Source organism: Canis lupus, chromosome 27 (genome assembly GCF_011100685.1).
Source record: "Canis lupus familiaris isolate Mischka breed German Shepherd chromosome 27, alternate assembly UU_Cfam_GSD_1.0, whole genome shotgun sequence".
Taxonomy (NCBI): Eukaryota; Metazoa; Chordata; class Mammalia; order Carnivora; family Canidae; genus Canis; species Canis lupus.
Genome location: NC_049248.1, coordinates 42,108,304 through 42,120,395, shown reverse-complemented (window position 1 = coordinate 42,120,395; position 12,092 = coordinate 42,108,304). Strand labels below are relative to the sequence as shown.

General features: G+C 38.3%; 1 protein-coding gene across 6 annotated transcripts in view; it reads left to right on the top strand.

Annotated features, from left to right (window-relative positions):
- LIMA1 (LIM domain and actin binding 1) overlaps nucleotides 1–12,092 on the top strand; it is an 88,439-nt gene that overhangs the window by 59,124 nt on the left and 17,223 nt on the right. For 3 of the 6 annotated variants that reach the window (XM_038577636.1, XM_038577635.1, XM_038577637.1), the window contains exons 5-6: nucleotides 8,825–8,909; nucleotides 9,561–9,709. In XM_038577636.1, the coding sequence (XP_038433564.1) occupies nucleotides 8,825–8,909; nucleotides 9,561–9,709 (234 nt within the window). Of the gene's footprint in view, nucleotides 1–8,821; nucleotides 8,910–9,560; nucleotides 9,710–12,092 lie in introns of all 6 variants that reach the window. The other 3 variants (XM_038577634.1, XM_038577631.1, XM_038577632.1) reach the window with 1 other exon arrangement.

Sequence of the window (12,092 nt, the reverse complement as noted above, 5' to 3'; positions counted from 1 at the left end):
GCTCATTCTTCAGAGACTAATCAAGGATGGGAAGTTGTAAAGAGAAAATAATGAGAAAGTTTGCCCATAAGTGAAAAAAAAACTATTTAGAAATTTTTTTCTTTCTGATTTTTTCCCCACTATATGGTATATTTTAATGTGTCCAGTTAGTCATATTTTAATTACATTAACTTATATTACAAAGGCAAAACAGTACATTCAGCTAAAATAGGAGTATCTAAAATAAAAACAGAAGTTTCCTTTGTCCCAGCTCTTCTTTTTTTTTTTTTTTTTTTTAAGATTTTATTTATTTATTCATGAGAAACACTGAGAGAAGAGAGAGAGAGGTAGAGACACAGGCCGAGGGAGAAGCAGGCTCCGTGCAGGGAGCCTGACGTGGAACTTGATTCTGGATCTCCAGGATCACACCCCAGGCTGAAGGTGGTGATAAACCACTGAGCCACCTGGGCTGCCCCCAGCTCCCTTTTCACTTGTTTACTACTTTTCTCCCTTTAGACTCCTAAGCCCTTAAATTTCCCTTAGAATTTGTTTCTCTTATCACCAGGATCATTATATGAATGGCTAGCACCAAAATACCAACAAAAGCTGCACTTGTTAATAGGAGAATAAAACCATCCTTCTTCAGACCAAAATTTTTGTGGTTTTCTTCTTGTAATTTCCTGGAAGTGACATTTGACATTTTGTTTAGCTTTCTGTAACTTGTATATAACAGTGTATACATGTTGGTGTACTGGAGCAAGCCCTTGAGAAAATAAGGCAACCAAGCTAAAGTCTGATCTGTGTTCACTAGATATTCTATCTATAGCCAACCAATCTATAATCTATATCATAGAAACAATTTATATTTGCCTTCTTGAAGAATGAGTAGGTGTCCATAGGAAATCTCTACATTGTTTCAAAATTATCCATAGCATTTTATTTTCTCCTTTCTTGGTTAACAAATATATGTGTTCTCTTATCCACTTACTGTTATGTTTTTTTTTTTTTAAATCTAAGTTCAGTTTGCCAACATATAGTGTAACACTCAGTGCTCATCACATCATGTGCCCTCCTTAGTGCCCATCACCCAGTTACCCCATCTCTCCACCTGCCTCCCCTTCAGCAACCCTCAGTTTGTTTCCCAGAGATAAAAAGTCTCTCATAGTTTGTCTTCCTCTCTAATTTTTTTTCTGCATTTAGTTTCCCCTCCTTCTGTAATTGTCCCTTACACTATTTCTTATATTCCACGTATGAGTGAAACTATATGATAATTGTCTTTCTCTGATTGACTTATTTCACTTAGCATAATACCCTCTAGTTCCATTCACGTCAGTGTAAATGGTAGGTATTATTCCTTTCTGATGGCTGAATAATATTCCATTGTGTATATATATACCACATCTTCTTTATCCATTCATCTGCCAAAGGACATCTTGGTTCCTTCTACAGTTTGGCTATTGTGGACATTGCTGCTATGAACATTAGGGTGCAAGTGTGCCGTTGTTTCACTACATCTGTATCTCTGGGGTAAATACCCAGTAGTGCAATTGCTAGGTCATAGGTATCTATCTTTAGCTTCTTGAGGAACCTCCATACTTTTTTCCAGAGTGACTGCACCAGCTTGCATTCCCACCAACAGTGTGAGAGAGTTCCCCTTTCTCCACATCCTCACCAACATTTGTTGTTTCCTGTCTTGTTAATTTTAGCCATTCTCACCGGTGTAAAGTGGTTATCTCATTGTGGTTTTGATTTGTATTTCCCTGATGGCCAGTGATGTGGAGCATTTTTTCATGTACCTATTGGCTATGTGTAGGTCTTTGGACAGATATCTGTTCATGTCTTCTGCCCTTAATGTTATCTTAATAACATTTTTCTTCTGCTTTCTTAATGTCTTAAGTAAGTCATTTGAAATTATATTTCAAGAAGAATAAAATTCTGAGGATGTGCACAATTGGTATAAATTGCTATCTTAAAGTAATAATTTTAAGATAGACTTAGGAAAGGGACTTGAATAACTGTCAACATCACTATATGATCTAATATAGTCATCCTAATGTAGGGGAGTATATCTTTAATTTGCTAATCACCAAATCATAAATCTTAAATTTGACCCAACATTAAACCTCCAAATAGATACCTTGCTAGAGCTTTAAATGTCAATACAGTAACTGGTTTTGTTAAATAATCACAAACATTATCTTTGTTTTCTATCAGTGCCATCTTTCTCAAATATATTCTACTAAAAGTAACTTTGTACTGATTTATTATATTCATCTATGATTTGTATCTTCTATAATTTCAAAATGTAAGTACAATGCTCTCAGTGTTATTTTGACTGGTCTCTAGCAGATCATTTCTGATAAAGATGTCACACCAGTACAAATTTAATTTTATTTACCCTTAATTAGTAACCGTAATTCTTTCAGCTTTCGTGGTAAGGTAATAATGGATCCAAGTGTAGAAATACTGGTCAAGGAATTCTGATATTTCTCACTGTTTGTTGTCCTAAATGACTGATCTTGATATGCTAACTGGAGACCAGTCACCTCTTTTCTGTTTACTTTCAGGCCATCTAACTACTGGTTTCAGGCCATCTGCTTACTGGTTTCTAGCCAGTTTCATTACAATAAAATGTGTTGAAAAGTTAAAAATAAAACAAAAACATGTTGAAAAGGAATGTCAAAGGACTGGAACATTCCATAAGCAAGATTGGCTCCATTAGAGTAGCCAAAAAGACTTCACTTACCCCCTCAAATATGACCACCTTTATCTTTCTGGAATCAGACTCAGTCCTGGATTAGACGACATAGGTGTGTATATCCAGATGAACATATTAGTCATTTCCTCTAGTCTTCTAACTCATCAGTGAGTTACAGTGAGTGAAAAATCCCTATCAAAATCTTTGACATAAATCCTAGAACTGTACAGGACCATAAAGTTATTTAATCCAGCTCACTGCTCTCAGACAGTTAGGATATTAAAATCCTTAATGCGTAGATGGAAACAGCTGAGGTCAGAGAAGTTAACTGACACGCCCAATGGGATTGGCTAATTAATATCCGAACAAGGACTGAAATTGTTTAGTACCCTCTCTCTACCATGTAACAGTATCTTCATTAATATCATAACTGGGAGTGTGTGGGTGGCTCAGTTGGTTGAGCGTCTATCTTCAGCTCAAGTCGTGATCTCAAGGTCCTGGGATTGAGCCCCACATCAGGCTCCCTGCTTAGTGGAGAGCCTGCTCCTCTCTCTCCCTCTATTGCTCCCCCTGCTTATGCACGCTGTCTCTGTCAAATAAATAAAATCTTTTTTAAAAAGTTAAAATTAAAAAAATATTGTAATTATTTTTTTAGGTAAAAACAACTGGCCATGGCCTTACTTATCTGAAATCTAAGGAAACCAGGAAAAAATTATATATATATATATAAATATATATATATATTTTGGAGTTCGATTTGCCAACATATAACACCCAGTGCTCATCCCATCAAGTGCCCCCCTCAGTGCCCATCCCCCCATCCCCCCCCCACCTCCCTTTCTACTACCCCTTGTTCATTTCCCAAAGTTAGGAGTCTCTCATGTTTTGTTACCCTCTCTAATTTTTCCCAGTCATTTTCCCTCGTGTCCCCTATAATCCCTTTCACTTTTTTATATTCCCTGTATGAGTGAAACCATATAATGATGGTCCTTCTCCAACTGACTTACTTCACTCAGCATAATACCCTCCAGTTCCATCCATATTGAAGCAAATGGTGGATAGTCGTCCTTTCTGAATGAAAGGATAAGTAATATTCCATCGCATATATAGACCACATCTTCTTTATCCATTCATCTTTTGATGGACACTGAGGCTCCTTCCACAGTTTGGCTATTGTGGACTTGCTGCTGTAAACACTGAGGTGCAGGTGTCTCGGTTTTTCACTGCATCTGTACCTCTTTGGGGTAAATCACCAGCAGTGCAATTGCTAGGTCATACAGTAGCTCTATTTTTAACTCTTTGAGGAACCTCCACACAATTTTCCAGAGGGGAAATGTGACCACCTTTGGTACCACTGTACCAGTTCACATTCCCGCCAACAGTGTAAGAGGGTCCCCCTTTCTCCACCAGGAAAAATTTAAAACATAGCAATTATACTCTCAAAGACTTTAGTTCTCCGTCTTCCCTTTTCCCACATTTTATAGTCTTGTAACTGAATTAAAAGCATAGGGCAATGAAGAGAAGAAATACACTGGAATGCAAGAGATTTGTACGAAAACTCTTGAGTTAGAAGCTTGTCTCTACCTGCCCCCCACCCCTACCTCACAGTAAACCAGAGAGGAGAAGAAAAAGCCAAGTAAACCATGAAAAAACAGTGACTTTCACCAGGAAAAAAGAATAAAAGAACTGTGCACAATGATTCTTATCATTGCATAACTAGTTTTTACATGATTTTAGTCCCTGTGTGCTCAGTTTTGTTTGGTCTTTTTTTTTTTTTTTTTTTTTTTTGGTCTTTTTTATATAGACCTTTCTATGTATTTTCCTAGTTCATGTGGTTATCTTTTTTATGGCAATTTAGTATTTCATTTATAGTTTAATCATGCCCCAGTAATTAGATATTTTTCTAGTCTAATAAAAAAAATTCTAAGCATCCTGGCAGAAACATTTTGTTTTTAGTTATTTTGATGGGAGGGCAGTATTATTGAGGTAATGTTCTCATGATCAAAAGCCATAATTCGGGGGTCCTTGGTGGCTCAGTCAGTTAAGCATCTGCCTTCGGCCAGGTCGTGATCCTGGAGTCCTGGGCTCCCTGCTCAATGGGGAGTCTACTTCTCCCTCTGCCCCTACCCCCTGATCATGTTCTCTTTCTCTCTCTCATGCTCACTCTCTCTCAAAATCTTTTTTTTTAAATCCATAATTCATTAAACATTCTTAAATATTTTCAGCTGATTCTCAAAAATTACACTATTTTAGGGCACCTGGTGACTCAGTGCTTGAGCATCTGCCTTTGGCTAGGGTCATGATCCCTGGGTCCTGGGATTGAGTCCCTCATCAGGCTCCCTGCAGGGAGCCTGCCTCCCCCTCTGCCTATGTCTCTGCTTCTCTCTTTCTCTGTGTCTCTCATGAATAAATAAAATCATTTTTAAAAATTATGCTACTTTATAACACTACTAGCATAATCTCAGGGCATATTTAATTCTCCAGCACCTTGTCAGCATTTGGTTTTTATCATTTTTACCTATTCATATCAATAAATATGAAGTATTGCCTCTCCTTTCTTTACTTTTTTCCCTAATTATATAAGTAACACATAATTTTTGTAGAATGCTTAGAAATACAGTAAACAGCGAAATCCCACAACCTGAATATAAGTGCTCCTTCAATATATATTATTTTTACTTAAAAGAGCTCCATCTTTTTTTTTTTTTCCTGTTTTCTTCTACCTGAAGAAAGAGAAGTTTGGGGCAGCCCGGGTGGCTCAGCGGTTTAGCTCCGCCTTAAGCCCAGGGCCTGATCCTGGAGACCCAGGATGGAGTCCTACATCAGGCTCCCTGCATGGAGCCTGCTTCTACCTCTGCCTGTCTCTCTCTCTCTCTCTCTGTCTCTCATGAATAAATAAATAAAATCTTAAAAAAAAAAAAAAAAAGTTTGTCTCTCAGTACTTTGAGAAATTAGAGCTAGGTTTTATTTACACCCTATGCACAGTTGAACAAAGTCCCATTTTCCCTAAAGATCATCCTTCCTCTACCCTTGACTTTGGAGGGATGAGAGTCTGAAGGAAGGTCAAAGTTGAAAGGTTAAAGGAAGTGACTGAGAGAGGTAGGAGGTAAATTAAAGTGTTGAGAATCAACTTTTAAATAGAATTTTTTCCTAAAAATTAGGGGCATAGGAAATCCTGCTTTTTACGTGGTATTTGGGACCCCACTTATTTTATTTTATTTAAGAAAATTTTCCAGACAAAAGAAATTCTACAGACTACTGGCTCAAAGCCCTCAGCTCTTTTTCTCTTATTGGTATGTGTTGATGCGTTTGGTTTATGGATTCTCAGAGTGTACTTTAAGGGGCCGTCCCACTAAGGAGAGTTACTATAGTCAGCTGACAGGAAGGAGGACTTGTGGGGTGGGGTGAGGCCAAGCCTTAGGAAATTCCAGAAAGTCTTAAAGTGTCTTGTCTTTTCTCCCTGCTTTTAATAGGCTCCCTCAGGCATCTGAGTAAACAGTGCTGAAATGTGATAAAAATGTGTTACAGAAGAGTATTTCAGTATCAGAATTCCTGGCTGTTGGGTATTTTTTTCTCTTTGTGTTCTTCTGCTTCCTTGAGAAATATTAGAGGAAACTCCTCCTTCTTCCTGTACCTCAGACTACTACTTGTAAAATGAGGATCACAAAATTTATTGTAAATGCATTTGAGTTTTTGTTATTCTCCATATTTGAGTGATTTGGAGTGAACTGGTATTGAAAGAAATGCTTAGTGCTTCATCTGGGATCTCATTAAAAGCTTTCCCATCTCAGAGCTGTGTTCCAGCATCAGTATAGCTTGATTTCCAGAGGCATTTCTCTCTCTTTTTCTTTAAGACCAAATGGCTTTGTACATTTACTTTTTTAGTGCTTGGAAGAAAAGAATTCAAGTACTGATAGCCTCATGTGTCAGAAGGCTTTAAAAAAGAAAAAGGCTCTTAACTTTATTTAACCTGAAGGTTTAAAGAAAGCTAGCAAAGATGGAAAATTTTATGCCTCTAAAACCAAAATAAGCCCCTGTCCTGGCAAGGCATATGTTCTGCTTCTAAATGGGTTTGCTCCCAGTAATGCCAGGGCAGGGTCTCTGCGTGAAACAGAGATTTGACTAAAGTACAGACAGAAAACTGAGCTATCTGCAGTTGTGATACAACACATATTCTTGGAATCATATTTGAACTTTACCTTTAACAAAATATAAATATTTGAAATGATCCCTTTGTTCTTAAGGATACAGAACCCGTTCCCTTTTGCTTAAAAAAAAAAAAAAAAAAAAAAAGTGTATTTCCAGGCTTTCCCCTTTTTGAGTCCAGAAAATTCTAATTTTTATAATAACCTTCTTACAGTGATGCAGCATTTGGAATATGTCTTTGGACTTTCCTTTAATTATCTGCAAATGAAAAATGCTTCGAAAATTTAAAAACGTGGATGGGGAAGGTGTCCTGCCAAATTTATCTTTTCATTTCAGCTGGTGATCTTCATTTCTAGATGGGGGGCTGCGCCTGGAGCACGAGTGTGTTGCATCATATGAGTCATGTGGATGTGGTTGATGTTGGTACATCTGACTTGAGTATGATATGGCAAGGTTAGAGTAGCTACAGCTTATTTTATTTTTTTAAATCAATTAATAACATAGTTAACAAAGCTGACTGGAGAGAAATTTTATTAAATGTATATCGAATTTGCAAGAAACTATTGCCATGGGTATGGTACAAACAAACTTGGCTCATGTTTTCTCTCTCCATTGGGGGCAGGGAAGGACTTGAAATAGTGCTAGTTCACAGCCTTAAACTTTACTGTGGAGTTATTAGTCCATTGAACTTAAAGGTTTAATAACAATGTTGAATACAGAATGATGCTGTTTTACTCTTTTGTCATACTAGATTTCAGGTATCTTTTCCCCGCTTCAAGCTATCTGGAAATAAACTGAGATTTGAATGATAGGATCTGGGTGAAGGTTTTCCTTACAAGCTGAATAAACATGACATATTCTGTGTGTACTATGTCTGGGAACATTCTGGCATGATCAATGGCCTCTTAGGTTACTTTTCCAGTCTTAAAAATTATAATTTGTGACTTTAATTAGACATCTACCCTAGAGATTAGAGAGATTAATGTAGTGATTTACAGGGATCACAAAATAATTTATTCAAAAAATCTGTACCATCCACATTTCTTTTTTTTTTTTTTTTTTTTTTACCATCCACGTTTCTATTCAAAAAACAAAAATGTGGTCCCTGCCCTCAGTCGGCTTCCAGTCCGGTAGAGGGGACACACAATAAGCATTGGAGTGGAAGTGTGACCAGGTACCTTGGAAAGAGAGGAAGGACTACTTAGATTTATGTAGGAGGGGTAAGGTAGACTTCACTGAGAATATGTTGCTCAGCCTCCACTGAGTCTTAAAACAACAAACAGAAGGATAAAAGGGCAATAAGGGGAAGGGAACTCATTTACAATCTCATAGACCTCCCAGCTTTTCCTGGAGGGTACAGGTTGAGGAAGGGAAAACTCAGGGGCAGTAGGGACTAGATGTGGAACTGGTGATCTTCTGTGACATAAGAAGCACTTTAGATTTAGTTCAAGGAATGATTAGGAATTTTTAAAGCATTTTGAACAAGAGAGTAATATAGCTTTACACTGGGAGATAATTGCAGCTATCACAGAGACTTGATTGGAAGGTGTAGAGGAACCAAATAGAAATGTGATACAGTAGTACGGGGAGAAGATGAAGATGTGAACCAAAGCAGCAACCTCAGAAGGGAAACAAACAACAGATCCTGCCATCAGGACTTGATGATTTGGGAGACATGTCAGTGTCATCTGGGACATGAGAGTTCCCCTCCATGGCTGGTTAAAGTATTTCGTTTCCTGGTGAAGCTGGTTAGACAGTGATGATTACCAAAGAGAATTACCTATATAGAGTTACTTATTTCTCCCTGGGCACCTGTGAATATGTAGTACTTCATATTTATAATGCTAAAAACACATTCTGTGCAATGTAAGAACTAATATACAATCTCATCTCTTGTGGATTTTATTAATAAAGGGGATTTGCAGACCTCTTCTTTGAACATTCATCAAGATTTCCCATCTTCTGTTTAAAGCTTATGGCTGGGTTTTGTTTTCTCAGCAGATTCTTCGGACCCAGAGCCGTAGTGCAGGTGGGAGGAGGATCTCAGAAAACAGCTATTCTCTGGATGATTTGGAAATAGGCGCAGGTAAGCAATGTTCCGTGTGTGTGTGTGTGTGGTTCCCTACGAAGTACTCATCAGTAGCAATACCTTTTAGCCTCAAAGCCAATGTTTTTAGGGGAAGAGTGGCACAAATTAAAAGGAAATATTTGTGACAGCAAACGGGTATCCTTGCAGGGTTGGGAGGGGAGCACTGCTGACAGTTTTGGCTCTACAGTCATCTGGGGCTTGAGGGCTGCCACGGATGGGCGGCAGTGTCCTCTGTCAAGATTTGTTATCCTGTATTACCAGTGGTAACATAACACCTTGAGAGCATAATTAATATGTTTTGAAGAGGGCATTTACAGGCATTTCACAAAAGAAAAAATTAACAGGAAAATCATCAGCCTCCTGGCAAAGAAATGCAAATTAAAATGGTGTTGAGATCTAGTTTTTAAACTGTATTAAATAAGCTGAGGTGTTTATGTAATACTCAGTTATGGTAAGAGTTCTCCTTTTAGTGGTGGGAAAGTAAGTACATATTACCTAGTAAATGAGTTACATTCCTGATTTCCTTCTGTGTACCTTTAATAGAAGAAAATGATCACACCAGAATACAATAGCCTAAAATTTAGAATCTTGAAACCATTCACATCACATTCTATCTTCTGATAGAGCATGTTATTTGTATGTTTCCAGGTCAGGTGTCATCCTCTACATCCAACGCAGAGAAAAGCGAGAATAGGCGAACTCTGGACTTACCACGCCTGTCAGAAACCTCCATAAAGGATCGAATGGCCAAGTACCAGGCAGCTGTGTCCAAACAGAGCAGTTCCACCAACGCTATAGTATGTGTTCCGTATCATCCATTCCCTCATCCAGCAAATGGTCACTGAGCACAGAAACTAGAGATGTCCCCCAGACTCTGACCTGAGAGCCCTGCTCTCTCCCTGGTCCCTAGGCATTCTCCTTCCATGGAAATCCATCCTACCCTAGCCTCATCCATAATTCTTATCATGTTCTAATCCTGACTTTGCTTTCCTAGGCCTCATTCCCACCCCACTCATTTGTTTGTGACATTATCATCCAGTAATATCATTGAGAGTTATCTCTTCTACTTAATTTTTTTGTTGTTGTGTAAAAAGTAGTAGTCTGTTAGTTTTAACAGAAACACTTATTTTTGAGGAAAAAAGGAGAGAATACTGGCGGGAAATATAGGATGGATTTGACATTAACATGGGATGGGGAGGTTTTTTGCAGGTTTTTTTGTTGATAGAGAATTCATAGGATGTAAAATGACATACAATTCAGTGATTTTTAGTACATTCACAAGGTCATGCAGCCATCATCACTAATTCCAGAACATTTCCATCACCCCAAAAAGAACCCCATACCTGTGTAATCACTCCCAATTCCCTCTCCCTTCATCCCTTGGCAACTACTAATCTGCTTCTTGTCTTTATTGATTTACCTATTCTGGACGTTTGTTTTTTTTTTATATTTGTTTATTTATTCATGAGAGACACAGAGAGGCAGAGACACAGGCAGAGGGAGAGATTTTATTCATTTACTCATGAGAGACAGAGAGAGAGGCAGAGACACAGGCAGAGGGAGAAGCAGGTTCCCTGCAGAGACCTTGATGTGGGACTAGATCCCAGGACCCCGGGATCATCACCACCTGAGCTGAAGGCAGTCAACCACTGAGCCACCCAGGTACCCTGAAGATACCTTTTTTTTTTTTTCCAAAGATACCTTTTAAATGCCATTTACTCCTACATACACATGCATATAAACACTCTACATATATATAGATATGGATCTCTCAAACATTTGTTCCTTCTGAGATTTCAAAACACAAGCCATGAATCTCTTGGTGTCCTATGTTGTTGTTGATTTTTAAACAAATTTGGAAGAATAGTATTGAATTTTATGTGTTCCCAGGCAGTCTAAAACCAGTACCTCTTAGAAATCATAGCTTGTATTCCAGAAGTTGAGCCTTCTTTTCCTCACATTATGAAGTATGCATTCTCCAGCAGTATTTATCAATGAATAATTTGATCCGGGCCATGAATAATTTCATCCTGAGTGTTCACTGTGGTTTTAAGAAGAGATGATGCGTCGAACTCGATTGTAAAGTGGAACACCACAGGCTCATTATTCACTGACCGTGTGAAAATGAGCAAGGTTAGACTTCTCTTAGAAAGCAGGTCAGGAGATACAGCAAGCAGGTGATTTTTGGAGCTTATTTCCCTTGTTTCAAGATTTTGCTGCTTCTCTGTGCCCTCCTGCTATAAACATTCCAACCAGGTGACTCCCTAAGTGGAAAAACCTGTTTAGTGACCTTTAAAAAAAAAAACCCCTCCCAACAGAGTTTCTGCATTACAGTTCTCCTGCTCTGTAAATTTTAAGAGTTGAAAAGTCTTTAGGAATTCTTGTAAAAAGTACATCTTATCTCATCCCAGAAGAATTTCTCAGGCCCCTTACAGAGGATGGCTCTAACAAGGCACACACTCTGGCAGTGATTCTGGAGACGGGGCTTCAAGATGGGGTCAGGAATGAGGCTGTCCTGATGTGTTCTGCAGCACTGGCTGCCAACTCCTCCTCAAGGATGCTCCTCAAGAGCCTTGTCCCTTAGCCTGGGATCCCACACCCCCATCAGCACACTCACCCCTTTTCACTGGCCCTGGGGCCATAAATTGCCTGTTTTCTCACCCTGGCTAAAGAATCACAGGGAACAGAAAGGTACAAGACTTTCAGAAAGGTAGTAAACTAAAGGTAGGAATTGTCCATATTCATCTACCACTATAGTAATTTTGGATCTCGTAGATAAAGTTAAATATTTTGCTCCAAGTGTTCTTTGCAAGGAAAAAAAAAGGTAATTAGGCTTACTCCTTATGACCATATTAATACCTGCTTTTTTATGTTGAGGTTCTGTTCTGAGAAGTAGAATAAGATACGTCTCTAGTACAATGTATGAATTTTATGCAAAAAGAAGCATGCTTTTGAAAGTCTCACAAAAAAGGGTTGTTTTATGGTATCATTAAATACAATTTCAGTTTTTATATGTATGCATCATCCCTGTCTCTCTTTCCAGGCCGAGCATTTATATATATGGTCAGTATATTTTCTTGATTATTGGCACTTGGCATCTCCTTTCCCCTGCTCCAGAATGGTCTTTTCTGATAAAACTCACAAGCTTTGCATTCCCACAAGCTCTGCTGCTAGAGGAGT